This window comes from Rhinichthys klamathensis, unplaced genomic scaffold (assembly GCF_029890125.1).
Source record: "Rhinichthys klamathensis goyatoka isolate OS25496 unplaced genomic scaffold, OSU_Roscu_1.1 h1tg000069l_1, whole genome shotgun sequence".
Lineage (NCBI taxonomy): Eukaryota > Metazoa > Chordata > Actinopteri > Cypriniformes > Leuciscidae > Rhinichthys > Rhinichthys klamathensis.
Genome location: NW_026606612.1, coordinates 966,963 through 991,976, shown reverse-complemented (window position 1 = coordinate 991,976; position 25,014 = coordinate 966,963). Strand labels below are relative to the sequence as shown.

General features: G+C 40.9%; 1 protein-coding gene across 1 annotated transcript; it reads left to right on the top strand.

The window, feature by feature from the left end:
- Positions 1 to 13,602: 13,602 nt before the first annotated feature.
- LOC130084903 (uncharacterized) lies at positions 13,603 to 24,744 on the top strand. The gene is made up of 3 exons (XM_056250430.1): positions 13,603 to 13,750; positions 16,296 to 17,147; positions 24,740 to 24,744. The coding sequence occupies exons 1-3, from the start codon at positions 13,603 to 13,605 to the stop codon at positions 24,742 to 24,744; spliced, it is 1,005 nt and encodes a 334-aa protein (XP_056106405.1).
- Positions 24,745 to 25,014: the final 270 nt, after the last annotated feature.

Sequence of the window (25,014 nt, the reverse complement as noted above, 5' to 3'; positions counted from 1 at the left end):
TTTCCACTCTGCCAGAAAATCTACTAAGGGTACCAGCCTCTCGAGGCTGGCCTCTGGAGTATTTTAACCCTCTGGGGTCTAAGGTGTTTTGGGGTCCTTGAGACGTTTTGACATGCCCTGACATTTGTGCTTTTTTCAGTTGCTTTTAAACATATTAATGGCACAGGTGAAATTACACTCTATTTAGCACAAACAGGGCTACCATAATATGTGAGCAACATGTATATACATGTTTGTATTTTTGAGAGAATATTGTTTATGCATGGTTATTGAAAAAACTAAAAATTAAAGTTTCTAAAATAAGGCCACAAAACACATATTAAATATGTGTCCACAAGACTTTTGACTAATGGATGTTGTCTAATGGGAGTTTTTTCTTCAAAATGATCTGAAATCATCCTGCCTAATCATTCACATAAAACAATAGATTCTTTTAAATTGTGAAAAACATTTTTTTGTTTGAAAAGGCAATATGCGTGGAGGCGTGAACGACCCAACCCCCTCATGTATAATTAGGTGGTTCTCACCTGAGAAGACAAAGACCCGCATAATAATGAGCCTTTCATTCAGGTGTGTCACATAAGAAAGAATGCAAGTGTAACGGGTACCGTGGCGTCGGCACCCGTGAGGAACAGATTATTCTCCTGTAACACAGGAGAGAAACGAGGAGACAGTGTTCAAGTTCAAGCTCTCTGGAGTAATGAAAAACTCACGACTCGCACAGCTTAACACCCATCGCTCGACTCTGCCCCTAACGGTCAGGAGTAGCATTGCACACTTCTCTCTTTTTCTTTTAAAAGGAATCACATTACAATAAAACCCTTCTGAATGTTTCTTTTTCCAAAATAACACAATAACATTTTCAAAATGAAACCAATAATTTTGAATATACTTAAAGTACAATTACAATCCTTTTGTGATCGTCACACACTTCCCAGCAAAAAGAAATGGGTCCCACCATTTTCTTCTCTAACTTATCTAACTCAAAAGTCTCTTTTAACAAGCAACTGGAACTGGCAATATATATGGTGTTGCTGGTACCGTATAAGGCATGTATGTAAATAGGGGGTAAAGGGTAGAATAAAGGTTAAGTGGACATGTTGGGGTTGAATAAGGCATAAATGGGTGCAAAGGTTGAGTAGTCTGAGGTACAGGGTAAACAGGTGATTGTAAGTGTGTGTTTGTCACATTAACTGTAGCCTGTGTTGTCTGTGTAGGCTGACCAAGGTTCTCATATGTGAAAATCTGTTTAGGTCGTCGCTCCCGACTTGACCTTCTGACCTGGGTCTGGTTATCTGGCACTGCACTGACTGGAAACTTTTCCTCTTGACTGAACTCTGGATCCTCATCATATCCATCTTGTTCCTCAGGTCCCGCAACAACAAACTGATCTTCATCTTCTCCAGGTTCCTCTATCTCTACGTTTCCCCCAGGTAACGAATCCGTTTCAGGTACGTGGTGCATCCTAAATTCCTCCTCTTCTTCAGCAGGTATTGGAGTTGCCTGGCTCAGAGAGGTTACTGGTCGTTGTGGTGGGGCTACCACAGGTATCTTCTTTATCTTTTCTACTGGTACCCTCAACCAATAACGAGGACCATCTGAGTCTTCTCCAGAATCTGAGTCTGAACCTGATACTTCCTGTGGACTTGCACGTTCTGAGACATTGGTGCGTCGAGTCTGATGTTTCCTTTTCTGTGTTCTCTTTTCAGGAGCATCTTGGCATGGAAGAGCTTCCACCGGAAGGTCATTTGCTAATAACAACAGATTACGGTGTAATGTCCTTGTCTTTCTCTTGTCTCCAAACTCAGGGTAGACTACGTATACTGGGTTATCCGCGAACTGTTCTTTCACAACGTAAATCGATTTCTCCCAATATGACCGTAGTTTTCCTGGTCCACCGCGCTCACCAAGGTTCCTGACCAAGACTCTATCGCCAGGCTGTAGTACCACTCCCCTTGCTTTCTTATCGTAAAGCACTTTGCCTTTGGCACTGGCCTGTTTACTACTCTCGTTAGCAATTCGATAAGCCTCCGACATCTGCTTTGCCCACTTCTTTGCATATCCCTTTGGCGAGTCAGGCTCCGTTTCTTCAACCAACCCAAACAGTAAGTCAACTGGAAGGCGAGGATGACGACCATAAAGAAGGAAGAAAGGTGAGTAGCCTGTCGACTCGTGCCGAGTACAATTGTACGCATGAATGACTTGTGGGATTTGATCTTTCCATCGTTCCTTTTCTTTCTCTGGCAACGTTCTTAGCATCTGGAGTATCGTCCGATTAAACCGCTCCGCCGGGTTCCCCTGGGGATGGTATGGTGATGTTCTCGAATGAAGAATACCTGACAACTGTTGCAACGTCCGAAAGAGCTCGTTCTCAAATTCACGGCCTTGGTCGTGGTGTAACTTTGATGGATATCCGAAGCGGAGGACGAAATCATTAAAGATTCGCTCAGCTGCCGTTTTCCCACTCTTGTTCTTTGTCGGATAAGCTTGGGCGAATCTCGTAAAGTGATCGATGACCACAAGGATATATTCGTAACCCCCACGACTGGTCTCTAGGTGTAGATAGTCAATACACACCAACTCCAGTGGCGAGCTTGATGTGATACTACCCATTGGCGCGCGAACATGAGTAACTGGCTTCTTCGATTTTATGCATGGACATTTCCTCGTGATATGTTCTTCGATCTCTCTAGCCATGAAGGGCCAATAAAATCTCTCTCTGGCAAGATTGAGGACTCTTTCCGTACCGACATGGGCCATTTCATTATGGAGTTTCTTCAAGACAATGTCTTTGTACTTAGCAGGGAGCACCAACTGCCTTCTTTCATTAGCACGCCTGTACAAGAGACCATTCTCCAAAACTAACTTTCCCCATTCATGAAATAGTCTCCTAGTGGCTCCACTAGCCGCTTTCCGTATCTCGTCAGTTAAAGGTGTACCCGCCTCTTTTAACTTGATCATTTCACCGATGGCTTCATCTGCATGTTGTGCCTCCACAAGCTCATCGTGACTGATTGCGGTCAAGTGATCAAATGAGGGGGATAAGTCGGCTTGGGAAGAGATGTTGAGAGCCGCCACCCACGGTACATCTTTCAGTTTGGCTACTTTACTTCCATCCCATATCGCACGAACCACGTCTTCGGTACACTCTTTGGTACAGGACTCAGCATAGGCCTCAATGTTTAAAGGAAGACGCGACAGCGTATCGGCATCGATGTTAGCCTTTCCTGGTCTGTACTTTATGTCAAATCTGAAATCGGAGAGTTCTCCTACCCACCGATGGCCAACTGCATTTAGCTTGGCTGTAGTCATGACGTAGGTCAGGGGATTGTTGTCTGTGAATATTGTGAAATGGGGTGCGTAGAATAAATAATCCCTGAACTTTTCACACACGGCCCATTTCAAGGCGAGGAACTCTAACTTTCCACTATGCAAGTGGTAGTTTCGCTCAGCCGCAGTCAAAGTCCTAGACCCGTACCCAATGACTCTTAACTTGCCATTCTGATGTTGATAAAGAATCGCGCCGAGCCCCTGGTCTGAAGCATCGGTATGTAATACAAAGGGTAAGTCGAAGTTGGGGTATGCTAGCACGGGGGGGCTAACAAGGAGAGATACAAGTCGGTCGAGGGCTTCCTGATGCTCGACGGCCCACTCCACAGGGGTTCTGGATGGTAGTTGTGGACCTTTACTTTTTCCACGTGCTACAGCAGCTTGTCCTGGCTTGACTTGTAACAGCTCATAGATGGGCTTTGCTATCCTTGAGAAGTCCTGAATGTAGGAACGGTAATAGCCCAGGAACCCGGTGAGCTTTCTTACATCTCCCACTGTCTGTGGTGTCCTGCTGGCTAACGACCGCACTGCATCCAGGTCTTTGGGATCAATTCTCACTCCCTGAGCTGACACAAGACGACCCACATATCTTACTTCTCGTCGGAATAACTCACATTTTTCAGGTCTCAGTTTCACTCCATGTCGCTGAAGAGCTTGGAGTACTTCACGGACCCCTTCCACGTGCTCGTCAAAGGTTTTTGCATAGCAGAGCACGTCGTCAAGGTACGGAAGACAGCAATCATCTCTCAAGGAACTCAACATCTCCTCCATGCTTCTCTGGAAAGCTGCTGGGGCGTTGGAGAGGCCAAAAGGGATACGCACCCATTCATATAGCCCCCAGGGGGTAATGAAAGCAGTGAGGTGCTGGGAGTCCTTGGCGATAAAGCCCTGATGATAAGCCTTTCCTTGGTCGAGGATGCTGAACCAGGAATAACCACCGAGACTATCAGTCAGGTCTTGTATCCTAGGTAGGGGATGTCGATCAGGTATGGTCTTCTGATTCAAGAGACGATAATCGATACAGAGGCGGAGTGTACCGTCTTTCTTTCGGACGCAGACCACTGGAGCAGCATAAGAGGACTTTGACTTCACAATCCAACCTCTCATGAGCAGATCTTGTACATACTCCTTCACCTCTTTGAACAGTGGTTTGGGCACCGAAGAGTAAGCTCTCTGCACTGGAATCTCGTCTTTGAGTGAGATAGACATCTGTAGACTAGGAATACATCCAATATCATGACTGTCTTGTGCAAAAGCAGCCGATTCTTCCCACAGCATTTTCTTGACTTTTTCTTGTTCCTCATCACCAAGGTGGCTGAGGTCCACAGGCGGCTGCCATAACGCTGGAACACTCTGTTTAACTGGGGCTGTTGCTGCTTTAACGACTGCTACTCTGGGCCTGGGGCTCTCTAATGGATTGTTCTCAATCACTCTAGCCACCGTCTGGACGCTACCAAGGGCTGTCTTCCTTGGTATTGTAACAGGATGCTTCGTGTCATTTCTTACTGGTATTATGACATAAGGTCTTTTTGCAGTCTGTAGTTCTAGTAAGCCCTCCTCAATCTCAAGCTCGGTGAGATGGCCACTGTTCTCGTTAGGTTCAAACAAAAGAAGAGAGTCTGACTGGTCTACAGCGGATGGGACCTGACACTTCACCCAGGCTACTTGTCCGGCTGGGACTGTAGTCTCATAATTACCAGTTCTTATCAACCTGTGATACATAGAGGGTTTGTCAGTCTGAATGAAGTTCATCAGCAGCTCAACTTTCTCAGCAGGAACCGATATTGCGTCAGATAGAAGCGTGGTAAGTGCTGGGACAAGTTCTTTTGTTCGATTCTGAATCACTTCCTCTAGGACATTAAACCCAAGTAGTGGCTGTGCAAGCGGAATGCTACAGATGAGAAAAGGCACCATGATCGACTGGCTAAGCGCACCATTTCCATTGAGACTGACGGCAATAAGGACCCAGCCATCAAAAGGGAGGATTTCTCCATTCACCGCGTGCACTTCCAGCTCTTCTCTCTCATCAAAGATTTCACTAAGCGGCCTAATGGGTGTGTTTGGTAGATACTTCTCTTTCCAGCTTCTATCTATCATGCTCACCTGGGCTCCAGTGTCCAGTAAGGCATTGAATGTCAACCCATTGAGGTCACAACGTGCAAGGGCTTTGGCTCCTATGAACTTGGCCAGACGTCTACTGGTTTGAGTGGGTAAAGAGAGAGAAAGTTGGTTATTGACTTGTTCATCGTTTTCTTTTGGTCTCTGATTAACTGAACTTGTCTCTGTACGACTCTCAAAGCTCCGTACGCTACCCTCAGCACTGTGGGACTGAACGTGAAGCCCGGTCACTGCTTGTCCCGTGGCAGAAACCGGCTCCAGTTTTCCGGACGCTTGGGTTTTTTCAAACAGCCTACCGCTCTGTGACCGTCCTCACCACAGTAGAAACAATGAGTGCAACCTGGGCGGTTCTGTTCGAGGCAATTAGCACAGCTATTTGGTCTGGGTTTCCTTTGATCCACTTTGACTTGGCAATGATGGCAACATTCTGGGTTTTGAATCTGCTGGGGTCTTTGCAGTAGTTCAACTTTATTCATTAACTCCTCTACTTTCTCAGTTAACTGCTGGAGTACATCAGCTTTTGACTGTTTGTCTGGAACATCTTTCTTTGTACTACTGCCTTGTACTGCTGCCGCTTCAAGCTCTGTGCTATTCACACTTATTTGTTTCTGCTTCACAACTGACCCCAAACGTCTCTGTCTCTCATTCTCAATGTTTGTTATCTTCATCATTTGCTTTAAGATCGTCTCGTCAGACACGCTGCTATCAGAGAGAAATGGTTTCAGTTCTCGACGTATGTCGTTATGCTTATGGCTGAGACCCTGATACACGGCGTGGAGGAAAACGTCTTGAACTGTGTTCGCATTATACTTCACCTCTGTGTCGGCGTATTTTGAAGCGAACAGGATCTTTTGTTTGAGGCCTATCACTCGATACAAGAATTGTTGTGGAGTCTCGCCGTCATTTTGTTTTGTGCACATGAGCTCTTGGAAAAGTTCTGTGTTGCTTCGCCCACCTAAATGGGATTGCAGAAAGCCTTTCAGCTCGTCTATCGTCAAATCGTCTTTGTGTATTAGCATGTCTTTAAAGTTTCCCGGTCTAATGGCTCTGAGAACGCCTCTCAATATTTCAGTCTCGCTGAATCGCTCTTTAACACCCTCATCGATTTGTCTGCATATGCTATTGTAGCTTAAATCTGAGCCCTGATCGCCGATCTGTCCACCTTGGATCTTGAACTCGCGACGAAGCAGTGAAAGGTCTCGAAGGGGAATTATTCGGTCGTGTCTTCCATGTGGCGGCTGTTCTGGTGTGGGAGTGTTATCATATTGTTGAGTAGGTTGTAATGGTGGAGGTGTGGGTGTGAGTGAGGATGTGGGGCTGTTTATGTATTGCATGACTTTATTGCTAAGCTCAGCGTAACTAGAAAGCACTCTCTGTAACTCTGTGTCAGCGTTCTGTGTGCTTTTGACTTCAGTAGGTGTGAGTGGGGGGTTGTTCACGCTAACTGCAGCTGTACGAGGAATATTCGAACCACTGGCTGTCACGTTAACGGTTGTCAAGTTATCCGAATCTGTCGCTAGTTGGCCTACTGTTCTGTTCTCACTCAGTACTGGAATTGGCGTTATCTCGTTCACATTCTCCACAACACCTAATTTAGGTTGAGCATAACGAATCTGAATGACATTATTTACAGTATCATTAAGCTCTAACAGCACTGCCATACCTGAATCCTCAGATTCCACCAACATGTCACTGTTCATAAAAGTTAGAATGTACTCAAAGCAACTCTCTTCTTCGCCAACCTGAAGTGTGGATGAGTCCTTCCCTGGCACCGGACCAACTCTCTGGGCTAGTTGGAAAAGTTCATCGGCCGTCAGCATGAGTAGACTTTTCTTGATGCGCCACACCAAGCCTTTTCTCTCACCATCCGCCATGACTGCTTTTCTTTCTTCCCTTCCGTCGGTTGCTCGTCCTGGTCACGCTTTCACTCGCCTCTGCTGGTCTGGTTCCACGTGTGCAGAACAATCGTCACCTCACCGGCACTTGTTCTGGTGAAAGCAGGATCCACGCATCACCCAATCTTCCTCTCACTTCAAGCCTGAAGAGACGTCAGTTCCTGGAACATGTCAACTGCTGATTCTGGTCGTGCTTGTAGCCTGCGCATCTACTGTCATTCCCCGTACTGGCCACCAAAAATCTGTAACGGGTACCGTGGCGTCGGCACCCGTGAGGAACAGATTATTCTCCTGTAACACAGGAGAGAAACGAGGAGACAGTGTTCAAGTTCAAGCTCTCTGGAGTAATGAAAAACTCACGACTCGCACAGCTTAACACCCATCGCTCGACTCTGCCCCTAACGGTCAGGAGTAGCATTGCACACTTCTCTCTTTTTCTTTTAAAAGGAATCACATTACAATAAAACCCTTCTGAATGTTTCTTTTTCCAAAATAACACAATAACATTTTCAAAATGAAACCAATAATTTTGAATATACTTAAAGTACAATTACAATCCTTTTGTGATCGTCACACAAGGACTATATATCTATCTATATATCTATATCTATATCTATATATGTGTGTGTGTGTGTGTGTGTGTGTGTGTGTGTGTGTGTGTGTGTGTGTGTGTGTGTGTGTGTGTGTGTGTGTGTGTGTGTGTGTGTGTGTGTGTGTGTGTGTATGCACACACACATACATATATATATATATATATATATTTATAAAATCAAAATATAAATGAAAGTCAAAAGCACTTTTTTAGTCATACCTGGAAACAAATCCTGGTCAGAGTTATATGGGCCATTCTATAGAATTGGTTCAAAGTTAGAGTTGGAAACATCTTGAAAAGAAAATTCTTTTTCCATATAAAGTATTATTTTTTTAAAGTAGGCCAATACATTTTATCATACATATTTCAAAGTTAAGGATTCATTATTTTTATATAGCTTGTATTGGAACAAACACTATAACAGTTGATTAGTTTATTTTTGACAAAACATACTATATATTTAACATATGAGCAGAAACTGTCTAACAAAAGCTTATTTGATCTCTATTTTATAGTAAAAACTTTATAATCTATCCAAAGCTAGTCAATTAAAGGGGTCATGACATGAGAAACCGAATTTGCCTTGATCTTTTGGTATATAAGAGATCTATGTACTATTAAAACTTCCTGCAAATTTCATAGCTTAAGACGTCCTCCCCATTATAAACAAAGCATTTATTTAATCAAGCTCTAAATACAGCTCGTTCTAGATCTTTTGAACTTAGTGACGTCACGGTACGAAGTGACGTACCAGTCGTTTGCATATGACCGCCTCCAGCGCAAGACAACTACGCCTCATTTCGCTCGATGGTGTTAAAAACACCAAACACCGCTCAGCTCACATCATCGCATGCGTTGACGTGCAGAGAGTGGGTCTGTTTACAAGATGGCGGCAATGCCACACAGATGTGCTGTTCCTGGCTGTGGACAAACAACATGTTTGAATGCTGCCGAACGATCCGGACGTCAGGGAAAGCAGTTGGATGCAGTTTATTTGCAGTATATGCAGCCCGCCAAAGCCTTATTTGTTCGGTGAGTGATGTAGATGAGTGTGACAGAGCGCATGTTACTGAAAAATCGAGCAGAGAGAGAGAGAGAGCCCCGGCCGCGCGCGCGCCTTCAAACTGTCTTGCTCTCCCTCGCGCATATGAATCAAAATCAATTGAGAATTGACACGATGGTAAAAGATCAGAAGACCGAAGTTTCACGTGGCGGAGCATTGTGTACATGTGATACAAAATGATTAACGTTAATAATTTATGCATAAGCAGCATAACGTTAGCCAATCATAACAATGGGCGTTAACACTGAACTCTTAAAGGGGAAACACCTCCAAAACAGACTGTTTGAATCAGAGGGGGAGAAACAGGGTGGGAAAAGGTCAAAAATCACTACATTTAAAAAAAAAAATTGTACAAAAACTATATTAATACTATAATTGCACCTAAGGGAACATAATAAAACAAAGCAAAAAACCATGTCATGATCCCTTTAAATATTGTCTTTTATATTTTGTCTGTAACAGTGCGCATCTGTGCGTTCGTTCATTCACACACCCAGACACCCGATTCATATTTAAACCGTCTTTTTGGTTTTACAGATACTAATCTATATCGCGATTAGAACAAATCTCAGTAGGCTAGCAATATAGTTTGGATGTGTTCATGTAAAATAACGTAGGAGCGAGAGTGAATGAACAGCACAGATGCGATGTACATCTGTAGTAAACAACATCGCGCGCGCGTCTGTACCATGCATTCATTCACACACACCGACACGCAATTCATATTTAAACAGTCTTTGTGCAGTTTACAGACACTATTCAATAACTCGATTAGAACAAAGCACTTAAGAATAAATGACTTACTACATCAGCTGAATCCGTGCTCCTCGAAATTAAACTACCAGCACTTCTGAGGTAACTTTCCCAGGAATATTAAGATAGTATTCCTCACAGCGCAGCAAGACGAGGTAAAGTACAAGATTATTATTAAACTGGATGTTTTATCCAGCTGATGTAGGCGTTTTCATGGCTTGCCTCAACATTTGCGTTTGAATAGCGCGCGCTCTCAGTGGGCGTGGTCACATTAACACGTCATACGCTATAATTAGGTGAAAGGAAAAAGACTGACATCTCTCTATTTTCATACAGATTACATAAACTGAGAAGAGTTGTGTTTTATATAAATTACTTCATTTAAAAGAAGAGAATTTCAGCTTCATAAAGAGAAGTCTCTCGTGTCTCTGTGACAAGTATTTACTGAGTTACAGTTCATTTTTCGGACGCGTTTCAGAAGGGACTTCACTGACAGAGAGAAGGTAAAACGTGCATCATGTTTATTTTTCTTTATTTGACAAAAAGCACAACACTTTGTTTTTATTGTGAGTATACACACAAAAAATAGACACTTAACAGGATCGAATGATGTATAATACTTCAAAATTGGCAGAGTATTTTGAGTCTCTTTTGCACTTATAAGAAAAAAAGTGAGCTGGTATCGCCGGCGATACCGCCAACCCCAGAGGGTTAAGCAGCAAACACAGTGCCCTGTAACGGCGCACCGGCAGGGAAAGATTGGTTTGACTGCTCTGCGAGTGCCCCTCGGGAAAATGCTCACTGGGACCGTCTACGCCCCGACATAAAGGCAGGGTTGGCAGAACGGGTCCCTGAGGGCACCGAGAGAGAATGGGCACCGTGTAAATGGGCACCGCCAGAGGCGTCAGGACTTCTTCTTAGACGAAGCCTTTTTGGCAATAAGGACTGTCCTGAGATCAGCCTTACCCCTCGAAGACTTCGTCTGCGAGCGCCGCGCCGCGTCCCATTCTTTTTGTGGGGGAGCGCGAGACGCGGCACTCTGTTTCTGCTGCGCCCGGTGTGAGGAGCTTGTCGACGGCCGGGACTGCTCCCGCCCAGCAGCCCCAGGGACATGAACGCAGAGTGGGAGGTACTTCTGAAACGCCGCCGCCTGCTTTTTTTCTTCTTGAAACCTTTCGATGACCGAATTTACAGAGTCACCGAACAGGCCAGCAGGAGAAATCGGGGCGTCCAGAAGGAAGGTTTTCTCTTTTTCCTTCATACCAGAAAGATTAAGCCATAAATGTCTCTCCGTGGCCACCAGGGCTGCCATAGACCGGCCCACTGACGTGGCCGTCTCCTTGGTGGCCCGAAGAGACAAATCTGGAGCCTGACGCAGTTCGCGAATTGCGTCAGAGCTAACCTCCTCACTCTCACTAATGTCCTTTAACAAATCGGCCTGGTATGCATGCAGGATAGACCTTCAGGAAGAAACCGCAGTGCGTGCTTCCAAACCCTGAACTGAGGCTGTGGATCTGGCAGGTGAAGGCTTAGAAAGGGTGGGGCCCGTCTCAAACCCCGCTACTAGATCCATTTGCGATCCCCACAACTGAAGCCGCCGCTCTGCCTCGACAGAAGCGGGGCCCGAGCCGCGGGGAGCGCGAACCGAACCACTCTCCTCGAAGAGTGATCGGCGGGAGCGGAGCGTTCTTAGAGGCAAATGCTCGCAATCAGCCCCCTCGAGAGCTGACTGGGCATGCTGCACTCCCAAACAAGCAACACATAGAAGATGTGTATCCCCACTCGTGATGTAACGAGAGCAGGGAGGAACACACTTTCTATGTAATTGTTCGCTCGCCATATATATATATATATAGTTTTTTTAAATGTGAAAACCTAGTGAAACTAAGGACAGACAAAAACACTTGGACATATATTGATTCACACACAGAGCGCTTGCTGAAGGCACAGAAGCTGATGCGTTTGTGATTCTGGGGTGCTTTATAGTTTCCTGGTCGATGACGTCACCCGCCTATGAGGTTCCGTCTCGCCTCTGGAGTGATTCCATACGTGCTTCAGGACGCACTCACGCAGGGGCGTTCCTCCAGCGTTTGACGCAGCTCGAGTTCCCTTGAAAGGGAAATGGTTTGTATTGACGTCTTTGCGAAGGGTCAGTTGTGCAGTAAAAATTTAAAATAGTAAAAATTACATAGCACCACCTAGTGTCCAACCAGCACTAACATCGGTAGCTAGGAGAGCTTTACTATCCAGTTTGAAAATTATATCAGGGCAATTCTACTTAAGACTAGACTGAAAATTGGGTTATCGTGTATTTATGTTTACAAGGTGAAAAAGATTAACATGAGCGGCTGTTGCTTTTTGCAGCCTGTCAAATTAACCAAAAATATAATTTCAGAAGGTAAACTCTTTCAGAAGGTAAACTCTTTTGTCATGACTCACTCCAAGTCTCTCACTCATGCCTACTTGTGCATGTTATCTTGTGGCACATGAACATTGATGTTGATAAAAATTTTTACAAACTGTGCTTGTAATTTATTTATTTTTATAGAAGCACAAGTGCTTTTTAAAAAATTTAAGTATACACCCATGTTACAATTTTATTTTTGCCTATATTCAAATAACTGTGGCTGTATACATTAAGATAAAAAGCAAAGGACACACAATGACAATTTATTTATAGTGAATTATAAAAGTGGATGGAAAAAAAATTAAGTGGCAGGTAAAACAAGAAAGAAGTGAAGACAAAGAAATACATTTTGTTTTCTTATCATGACATTTTTTTCTCTTTATTCATTAGGCCTGGCTCTGTAGAGGTGTTAAGTCAGGTAATTTTTGAAAACAAGACATGTCCCGATGAAGAAGACATAGAGAAGACATTTGAAGAAGGTCTTGATGAATCCATTATATTCTTAAATGTCATCAGATCCAGCATTGTTGCTTGTGAGTATAATATTCTGTTCTTATAGCTTAGTAAGCAAGTGTACGTAAGTGTATACAAAAGTGATACTATGTCAAATTACTAAATATAAAACCTTTTAAATGTTCAGATGTAAAAAAAGAAAAGAAACAAAAACATTAAAAGGGGTCCTTCTTTTGAACAAAATTCTGAAGTTCACTTGTGTTAAAGTTTTTTGCAAATAAATAAATTACATAAAAACTTTTTTTACATAACATGAATATTTTTTTTATATTATTACCTTTTGTCAGATATACACAATTATTGTTCTACGTCTTCTTTACGACATCCAGTTATACAAAGGGGTTTTCTGCTGAAACAAGGTGGTTGCTAAGCCACCTCAAATAACCCAATGGGGAATGAGGAAAAATATTATCTCTAGAACACAAACTTTAGAATTTTTGGACCACTTGAGAAAGATTTGAGATAAACTAGCAATGACTTGTCATAGGTCAAAAGATGGAAGAAAAATTAAGTAATCATGATCAAGTCATAGCCATTTTAAAAGAAACAAAACTTTTAAATAAAAAAAATATTAACTATTTACTAAATATAATCTATTTCTGGGCATGTCCAAATAATAGATACAGTACTTGGATATACCACAACTGAACAGCCAACAACACCACCTCAACATGCAACATCTGAAATTCCAATGACAACAACTAAAAAAAGCACTTCACTTTTGCCAACAACCTCATCTACAGTTCGAACAACATCTGTTTTGCCCTCAACTTCTACAAGCAGAAGCCATGATGCTGAGACAACATCTGAAATGCCAATTTCAACAACTGAAAGCACTACACTTTTTCCAACAACCTCATCTATGGTTAAAACAACATCTGTTTTGCCAACTTCTACTAGCACAATCCATTATGGTGCAACAATAACTGACATGCCAATTACAACTGAACAAACAAGTACACTTTTGCCAACAACAACATCTAAGGTTCAAACAACTTCTGTTTTGCCATCAACTTCTACAAGCACAATCCATGATGCTTTGACAACATCTGAATTGCCAATAGAAACAACTCAAATACGCACTACGCTTTTGCCAACGACCTCATCTACGGTTCAAACAACATCTGTTTTGCATACTTCTACAAGCACAAGCCATGATGCTGTGACAACATCTGAGATGCCAATTACAACAACTGAACAAAGCACTACACTTTTTCCAAAAACCTCATCTATGCTTCAAACAACATCTGTTTTGCCAACTTCTACTAGCACAAGCCATGATGGTGCAACAATAACTGAAATGCCAATAACAACTAAACAAACAAGTACACTTTTGCCACCAACAACAACCACAACAACGACTCAATCAACGACCGTTCTGGCATCAACCTCTACAAATACAATTCCTATTACAATCACAACATCTGAAATGCCAATTATAACAACTGAACAAAGCACTACACTTTTGCCAACAACCTCATCTATGCTTCAAACAACATCTATTTTGCTATCAACTTCTACAAGCTCAAGCCATGATGCTGCAACAACATCTGAAATGCCAATTACAACAACTGAACAAAGCACTACACTTTTACCAAAAACCTCATCTATGCTTCAAACAACTTCTGGTTTGCAATCAACTTCTACAAGCACAATCCATGATGCTTTGACAACATCTGAATTGCCAATAGCAACAACTCATAAAATCTCTACGCTTTTGGCAACAACCTCATCTATGCTTCAAACAATATCTGTTTTGCCAACTTCTAGTAGCACAAGCCATGATGGTGCAACAATAACTGAAATGCCAATTACAACTGAACAAAGCACTACACTTTTACCAACAACCTCATCTATGCTTCAAACAACATCTGATTTGCCATCAACTTCTACAAGCACAATCCATGATGCTTTGACAACATCTGAATTACCGATAGAAACAACTCAAATACGCACTACGTTTCTGCCAACAACCTCATCTACAGTTCAAACAACATCTGTTTTGCAAACTTCTACTAGCACAAGCCATGATGGTGCAACAATAACTGAAATTTCAATAACAACTAAACAAACAAGTACACTTTTGCCACCAACAACAACCACATCAACGACTCAATCAACGACCGTTGTGGCATCAACATCTACAAATACAATTCCTATTACAATCACAACATCTGAAATCCCAATTACAACAACTGAACAAGGTACTACACTTTTTCCAAAAACAACATCTAATGTTCAAACAACATCTGTTTTGCCATCAACTTCTACAAGCACAATCAATGATGCAGTGACAACATCTGAATTACCAATAGAAACAACTCAAATACACACTACGATTTTGCCAACATCATCTATGGTTCAAACAACATCTGTTTTGCCTACTTCTACAAGCACAAGCCATGTTGCTGCAACAACATCTGAAATGCCAATTATAACAACTGAACAAAGCACTACACTTTTGCCAACAACCTCATCTACGGTTCAAACAACAAGTTTTTTGCCATCAACTTCTACAAGCACAATCCATGATGCTTTGACAACACCTGAATTACCAATAGAAGCAACTGAACAAGGCACTACACTTTTTCCAACAAAAACATCTAATGTTCAAACAACATCTATTTTGCCATCAACTTCTACAAGCACAATCAATGACGCTGTGACAACATCTGAAATGCCAAATTACAACAACTAAACAAAGCCCTACACTTTTGCCAACAACCTCAGCTAAAAAAACTACTGTTTTATTATTAACATCTATGAACGTATCCCCTTTTCCATTAGCATCTATAAGCACAAGCCCTAATGCAGCAGCAATAACTGACATGCCAACAACTCAAAAGAGTACTAAACTTTTGCCAACAACTTCATTTATAGCTCAAACAACAACTGTTGTGCCATCAACATCTACAAACTCAAGCCTTCTTGCTACCACAACAAATGAAGTTCCAACAACTACTCAACAAAACACTACACTTTTGCCAACAATCTCATCTACAGTTCTAACAACAACTTCTGTCCCATCAAGATCTCCAACACTTGAGATAAGTACATCTGAACAAGTTACAACCACCAGACGTACTGAAACTGAAATAACATCTAAAATGCCAATTACAACTACTGAACAAAGCACTATACTTTTGCCAACAACCTCATCAACAGTTCAAAAAACATCTGTTTTGCCAACTTCTACAAGCACAATAAATGACGCTGGGACAACATCTGAAATCCCAATTACAACAACTGAACCAAGCACTACGCTTTTGGCAACAACCTCATCTATGGTTAAAACAACATCTGTTTTGCCAACTTCTACTAGCACAAGCCATGATGATAGCCACAAGACAATAACTGAAATGCCAATTACAACAGAACAAACAAGTACACTTTTGCCACCAACAACAACCGCATCAACGACTCAATCAACGACCGTTGTGGCATCAACATCTACAAATACAATCCCTATTACAATCACAACATCTGAAATGCCAATTACAACAACTGAACAAAGCACTACACTTTTGCCAACAACCTCATCTATGCTTCAAACAACATCTGGTTTGCCATCAACTTCTACAAGCACAATCCATGATGCTTTGACAACATCTGAATTGCCAATAGAAACAACTCAAATACGCACTACGATTTTGCCAACATCATCAACTACGGTTCAAACAACATCTGTTTTGCCTACTTCTACAAGCACAAGCCATGTTGCTGCAACAACATCTGAAATGCCAATAACAACTAAACAAACAAGTACACTTTTGCCACCAACAACAACCACATCCACGACTCAATCAACGACCGTTGTGGCATCAACATCTACAAATACAATTCCTATTACAATCACAACATCTAAAATGCCAATTACAACTACTGAACAAAGCACTATACTTTTGCCAACAACCTCATCAACAGTTCAAACAACATCTGTTTTGCCAACTTCTACAAGCACAATAAATGACGCTGTGACAACATCTGAAATCCCAATTACAACAACTGAAGCAAGCACTACGCTTTTGGCAACAACCTCATCTATGGTTAAAACAACATCTGTTTTGCCAACTTCTACTAGCACAAGCCATGATGGCGCAACAATAACTGAAATGCCAATTACAACTGAACAAACAAGTACACTTTTGCCACCAACAACAACCGCATCAACAACTCAATCAACGACCGTTGTGGCATCAACATCTACAAATACAATCCCTATTACAATCACAACATCTGAAATCCCAATTACAACAACTGAACAAAGTACTACACTTTTTCCAAAAACAAAATCTAATGTTCAAACAACATCTGTTTTGCCATCAACTTCTACAAGCACAAGCCATGATGCTATGACAACATCTGAGATGCCAATTACAAAAACTGAACAAAGCACTACACTTTTGCCAACAACCTCATCTATGCTTCAAACAACATCTTTTTTGCCATCAACTTCTATGAGCACAGGCCATGATGGTGCAACAATAATTGAAATGCCAATAACAACTGAACGAACAAGTACACTTTTGCCTCCAACAACAACCACATCAACGACTCAATCAACGACTGTCGTAGCATCAACTACAAATACAATCCCTATTACAGTCACAACATTTGAAATGCAAATGACAACAACAGAACAAAGCACTACACTGTTGCCAACAAGCTCATCTACGGTTCAAACAACAAGTGTTTTGCCATCAACTTCCACCAGCACAATTAATGAAGCTGTGACAACATCTGAATTGCCAATAGCAACAACTCAAAAAAGCACTTTCCTTTTGCCATCAACCTCATCTGCAGTTCAAACAACATCTGTTTTCCCAGATTCTACAAGGACAATGAATGATGCTGTGACAACATCTGAAATGCCAATTACAACAACTAAACAAAGCATTACATTTTGCCAACGACCTCATCTATGGTTCAAACAACAAGTGTTTTGCCATCACCTTCCACAAGCACAATCCTTGATGCTGTGACAACATCTGAATTGCATATAGAAACAACTCAAATCCGCACTATGCTGTTGCCAACAACCTCATCTATGGTTCAAACTACATTTGGTTTGCCTACTTCTACAAGAACAAGTCATGATGCTGCAACAACATCTGAAATGCCAATTACAACAACTGAACAAAGCACTACACTTTTACCAACAACCTCCCCATGCTTCAAACAACATCTGGTTTGCCAACTTCTACAAGCACAATAAATGACGCTGTGACAACATCTAAAATCCCAATTACAACAACTGAACCAAGCACTACGCTTTTGGCAACAACCTCATCTATGGCTAAAACATCATCTGTTTTGCCAACTTCTACTAGCACAAGCCATGATGGCGCAACAATAACTGAAATGCCAATTACAACTGAACAAACAAGTACACTTTTGCCAACAACAACATCTAACGTTCACACAACTTCTATTTTGCCATTAACTTCTACAAGCACAATCCATGATGCTTTGACAACATCTGAATTGCCAATAGAAACAACTCAAATACGCACTACGATTTTGCCAACATCATCAACTACGGTTCAAACAACATCTGTTTTGTCTACTTCTACAAGCACAAACCATGTTGCTACAACAACATTTGAAATGCCAATTATAACAACTGAACAAAGCACTACACTTTTGCCAACAACCTCATCTGCAGTTCAAACAACATCTGTTTTGCCAACTTCTACAAGCACAATAAATGACGCTGTGACAACATCTGATATCCCAATTACAACTGGACTAAGCACTACGCTTTTGGCAACAACCTCATCTATGGTTAAAACAACATCTGTTTTGCCAACTTCTACTAGCACAAGCCATGATGGCGCAACAATAACTGAAATGCCAATTACAACTGAACAAACAAGTACACTTTTGCCACCAACAACAACCGCATCAACGACTCAATCAACGACCGTTGTGGCATTGACATCTACAAATAAAATCCCTATTACAATCACAACATCTGAAATCCCAATTACAACAACTGAACAAGGCACTACACTTTTTCCAAAAACAACATCTAATGTTCAAACAACATCTGTCTTGCCATCAACTTTTACAAGCACAAGCCATGATGCTTTGACAACATCTGAATTGCCAATAGAAACAACTCAAATACGCACTACGATTTTGCCAACATCATCAACTATGGTTCAAACAACATCTGTTTTGCCTACTTCTACAAGCACAAGCCATGTTGCTGCAACAACATCTGAAATGCCAATTATAACTGAACAAACAAGTACACTTTTGCCACCAACAACAACCACATCAACGACTCAATCAACGACTGTTTTGGCATCAACCTCTACAAATAAAATCCCTATTACAATCACAACATCTGTAATGTCAATGACAACAACTCAACAAGGCACTACACTTTTACCAACAACAACATCAAAGGTTCAGACAACATCTGTTTTGCCATCAGCTTCTACAAGCACAATCCATGATGCTTTGACAACATCTGAATTGCCAATACAAACAACTCAAATATGCACTACGATTTTGCCAACATCATCATCTATGGTTCAAACAACATCTGTTTTGCCTACTTCTACAGGCACAAGCCATGTTGCTGCAACAACATCTGAAATGCCAATTATAACAACTGAACAAAGCACTACACTTTTGCCATCAACCTCATCTATGCTTCAAACAACATCTGTTTTGCCTACTTCTACAAGCACAAGCCATGATGCTGTGACAACATCTGAACTGCCATTTACAACAACTGGACAAAGCACTACACTTTTTCCAACAACCTCTTCTATGGTTAGAACAACAAGTGTTTTGCCATCAACTTCCACCAGCACAAGCTATGATGCTATGACAACATATGAAATGCCAATTACAACAACTGAACAAAGCACTACACTTTTGCCAACAACGTCATCTACGGTTCAAACAACAAGTTTTTTGCCATCAACTTCTACAAGCACAATCCATGATGCTTTGACAACACCTGAATTACCAATAGAAACAACTCAAATACGCACTGCGCTTTTGCCAAAAACCTCATCTCTAGTTCAAACAACATCTGTTTTGCCAACTTCTACAAGCACAAGCCACGATGCTGTGACAACATCTGAATTGCCAATTACAACTACTGAACAAAGCACTACACTTTTGCCAACAACAACAACATCTAAGTTTCAAACAACTTCTGTTTTGCCATCGACTTCTACAAGCACAATCCATTATGCTGTGACAACACCTGAAATGCCAATAGACACAACTCCAATACGCACTACGCTTTTGCCAACAACCTCATCTATTGTTCAAACAATTTCAGTTTTGCCAGCTTCTACAAGTGCAAGCCATGATGCCTCAACAACATCTGAAATGTCAATTACAACAGCTACTAAACAAATCACTACACTTTTGCCAACATCATCCTCTACGGTTCAAAAAACATCTGTTTTGCCATCAACTTCTACAAGCACAAGCCATGATGCCTCAACAACATCTGAAATGCCAATTACAAAAGCTGAACAAAGCACTACACTTTTGCCAACAACCTCATCTATGGTTCAAACAACATCTTTTTTGCCATCAACTTCTATGAGCACAAGCCATGATGGTGCAACAATAATTGAAATGCCAATAACAACTGAACGAACAAGTACACTTTTGCCACCAACAACAACCACATCAACGACTCAATTAACGACTGTCGTAGCATCAACTACAAATACAATCACTATTACAGTCAAAACATCTGAAATGCCAATGACAACAACAGAACAAAGCACTTTGCTGTTGCCAACAACCTCATCTATGGTTCAAACAACATCTGGTTTGCCTACTTCTACAAGCACAAGCCATTATGCTGTGACAACATCTGAAATGCCAATTACAACAACTGAACAAAGCACTACGCTTTTGCCAACAAGCTCATCTATGGTTCAAACAACAAGTGTTTTGCCATCAACTTCCACCAGAACAATCAATGAAGCTGTGACAACATCTGAATTGCCAATAGCAACAACTCAAAAAAGCACTATCCTTTTGCCATCAACCTCAACTGCAGTTCAAACAACATCTGTTTTCCCAGATTCTACAAGCACAATGAATGATGCTGTGACAACATCTGAAATGCCAATTACAACAACTAAACAAAGCATTACACTTTTGCCAACGACCTCATCTATGGTTCAAACAACAAGTGTTTTGCCATCAACTTCCACCAGCACAAACCTTGATACTGTGACAACATCTGAAATGTCAATTACAACAAGTGAACAAAGCACTACACTTTTGCCAACAACCTCATCTACGGTTCAAACAACAAGTGTTTTGCCATCAACTTCCACCAGCACAATCAATGAAGCTGTGACAACATCTGAATTGCCAATAGCAAGAACTCAAAAAAGCACTATGCTTTTGCCAACAAACTCATCTACAATTCAAACAACATCTGGTTTGCCAACTGCTACAAGCACAATAAATGATGCTGTGACAACATCTGAAATCCCAATTACAACAACTGAACCAAGCACTACGCTTTTGGCAACAACCTCATCAACAGTTCAAACAACATCTGTTTTGCCAACTTCTACAAGCTCAATAAATTACGCTGTGACAACATCTGAAATGCCAATTACAACAACTGAACCAAGCACTACGCTTTTGGCAACAACCTCATCTACAGTTCAAACAACATCTGTTTTGCCAACTTCTACAAGCACAATCAATGATGCTGTGACAACATCTGAAATCCCAATTACAACAACTGAACAAAGCACTACGCTTTTGGCAACAACCTCATCTATGGTTAAAACAACATCTGTTTTGCCAACTTCTACTAGCACAAGCCATGATGGCGCAACAATAACTGAAATGCCAATTACAACTGAACAAACCAGTACACTTTTGCCATCAACAACAACCGCATCAACGACTCAATCAACGACCGTTGTGGCATCAACATCTACAAATACAATTCCTATTACAATCACAACATCTGAAATCCCAATTACAACAACTGAACAAGGTACTACACTTTTTCCAAAAACAACATCTAATGTTCAAACAACATCTGTTTTGCCATCAACTTCTACAAGCACAATCAATGATGCAGTGACAACATCTGAATTACCAATAGAAACAACTCAAATACACACTACGATTTTGCCAACATCATCTATGGTTCAAACAACATCTGTTTTGCCTACTTCTACAAGCACAAGCCATGTTGCTGCAACAACATCTGAAATGCCAATTATAACAACTGAACAAAGCACTACACTTTTGCCAACAACCTCATCTACGGTTCAAACAACAAGTTTTTTGCCATCAACTTCTACAAGCACAATCCATGATGCTTTGACAACACCTGAATTACCAATAGAAGCAACTGAACAAGGCACTACACTTTTTCCAACAAAAACATCTAATGTTCAAACAACATCTATTTTGCCATCAACTTCTACAAGCACAATCAATGACGCTGTGACAACATCTGAAATGCCAAATTACAACAACTAAACAAAGCCCTACACTTTTGCCAACAACCTCAGCTAAAAAAACTACTGTTTTATTATTAACATCTATGAACGTATCCCCTTTTCCATTAGCATCTATAAGCACAAGCCCTAATGCAGCAGCAATAACTGACATGCCAACAACTCAAAAGAGTACTAAACTTTTGCCAACAACTTCATTTATAGCTCAAACAACAACTGTTGTGCCATCAACATCTACAAACTCAAGCCTTCTTGCTACCACAACAAATGAAGTTCCAACAACTACTCAACAAAACACTACACTTTTGCCAACAATCTCATCTACAGTTCTAACAACAACTTCTGTCCCATCAAGATCTCCAACACTTGAGATAAGTACATCTGAACAAGTTACAACCACCAGACGTACTGAAACTGAAATAACAAAGCATTTAATAAGCACAAGCCCTTATGCAGACAAAACAACTGAGAAGCCAACAGTAACTCAAAGCAATATGTCTTTAAAAGTCTCAGATACCATTCCAACAACACCTACTGAACTATCAGCATCAATGAGTCCTTATACATTCAATTTAACTCAACCACTTACTGCCACTAGACTTACCAATACAACAACTGTACCTGCAATGCAATCAACATATATAAGTAACTCTTCAAAAACTGAAATGTCAACAAGAACTCAGCAACACACAGATATTTCTGTAAAACCGTCAAGTATCAGTCCAACAAAGACAGCCCTTAAAACAACCAAGGCACATGCAACAAGTGCAGTTTTGAAAACTGCAAAATCAACAATGAGTACTCCAAAAACAACAACTAGATTCCTAACAACAACAACTGCTAAACCAAACTATGTGAATTTGACCACAAAGTCAATAGAAACCCCAACAAAAACCACCCTAGCATCTCTAGATCCTGCGACGGAGAAAGAAGGATTCCTTTATCTAAAATTTAGAATAGTGAGGACTTTTGTTCCAGATTACAACGATAAAGCTTCTTCTGCTTATAAAGCACTGGAAAGAAATGTAACAACTGAGGTAAATCACTAACTTTTCAGCAAACATTTTATATTAAAGTGCCCCTATTATGCTATTTTAAAGTTTCCTAATGTTGTTTTGGAGTCTCCTACAACAGGTTTACATGCGTCAAAGGTCGAAAAACTGTTTAATTTCCTCATAATATACATTTGCACATAACCACATTTTCAATGATTCTCAAACGACTCGTCAGATGAATCAATCTCTCTAAATCCCTCCTTTCCGCGAGCTACTCTGCTCTGATTGGCTAGACAGCTCAGTCTGTTGTACAGCGCGCGCGTCGAAAACAAAAACGGCCATTGCCATAACAACGTCAGCTCTGCGTGTCCTGAGGCTTCCTACGCAGTAAACTAAACAGAAACGGACAATGACGTCGATTTTACCATATCAATCCAAGCACGGGTCTGATGATGAAACATTGGAAGAGCTAGTCATTCAACCAAAACCTCCATCGCAAGGACAACTCGAGCAGGACGTTTCTCAGTGATACGCACGCTACTTAGTTTGAGGTACATTATGAGATGTTGCAACTGTAATTCCTCACCATCAGCATTAACAAGTGCATCTCCATCAACCAGCCGATTAATTTACTTGTACTAATTTATTTACAGAGTATTTTTCTAATATATTGCGGTGAACACGTGGAAACTGTATCAATAACAGTGCATGTATGCAATGTAGGCTATACATTAGCGGAGCTCTAGCGTGAATGACTGATGTAACATAAACGTTGGTAAAACAAATCTTGCTCCATGCTTAATCTTTCCTCAAAGTAACGTTAGTGAGAACGACAAACAATCTGCATTAATAGACACAGTTTTAAGTAATAGTGGCCCACAACTGATTAGCAGAATTATTTCAGTAAGTAACGTGAGTTAGCCAGTTAGCAGGAGACCTACAGTACACAATATAAAAGTATTTTGAACACCATCTTTCAAGAGCAAGCGGTTTGCGAATCCTGCGTTGAACTCTGAGATTTGAGAAGCAGTCGTCAGTAAAATAAAGGGAACACAGCAAAAGTTTAGGATTATACTGCTGTGATATTGTAGTAAAGATGAATTTTTAACCACTGATTCTTCACATACTCGTCCTGTGGCAGTGGAAAAAAACTAGCTTTACCTTCACATTGTAGACCACAGCATCTTCTCGACATGATGCTCTCCAGTATCCAGAGAAATCAGCTGCAGTGTTTGAGGTTCAAGTTTTCCCTGGTGTCTGCGTGCGCAATAAGTGGACGGGAAATATGCTAATGTTTCGTCCTGACGTCACAACGAAACGGCTTATGACTCGTTTGAAAAACTATTCATTTAATTTACTCAGAGTCGACTCTTACTTTTGAAAGACAATAACTTTATATACGGTGCACTTTCAGATTTAAACCTTTGCAGGATGCTTAGAGCCATGTTACTCACTACATGAAAGGTCACTTTCAAAAATCCATGATAGGGGCCCTTTAAAATCCCAATGCAAATAAAATGTATAAACGTTTTATCCTTTAATCATTATATCAAGACAAATAATCTGCATTGTTCTTTGTTATTTTCTTTTCCAGCTTAATCGGGGATACACAATAAAATACCCATATACATTTCTGAGATCGGTTGTCATAATTTTTTGGTAAGTTATATTAACTCTCACTTTTTTTAAATATCAATGGCATGAACTCGTTGTATCTTCCTATAGCTATTATTTTTAAACAATTTACTTTATGCCTTCAGGGTGAAGTATGTAATATTTTTTATGTTGAAATACATTCTCTTAACTCTGTTTATTGCCGATTGACAACTATTAAAGGGTTCCTATTATGCTTTTTTGCTTTTTCAACTT

Bases quoted from the DNA above. Each gene is read 5' to 3' on its own strand.
- LOC130084903 (XM_056250430.1), top strand. From the start codon at position 13,603: ATGCCAATTACAACTGAACAAACAAGTACACTTTTGCCAACAACAACA. The intron at 13,751-16,295 runs GCACTACGCTTT...AATTGCCAATAG, and splicing joins AATAGAAACAACTCAAATAC to AAACAACTCAAATACGCACT.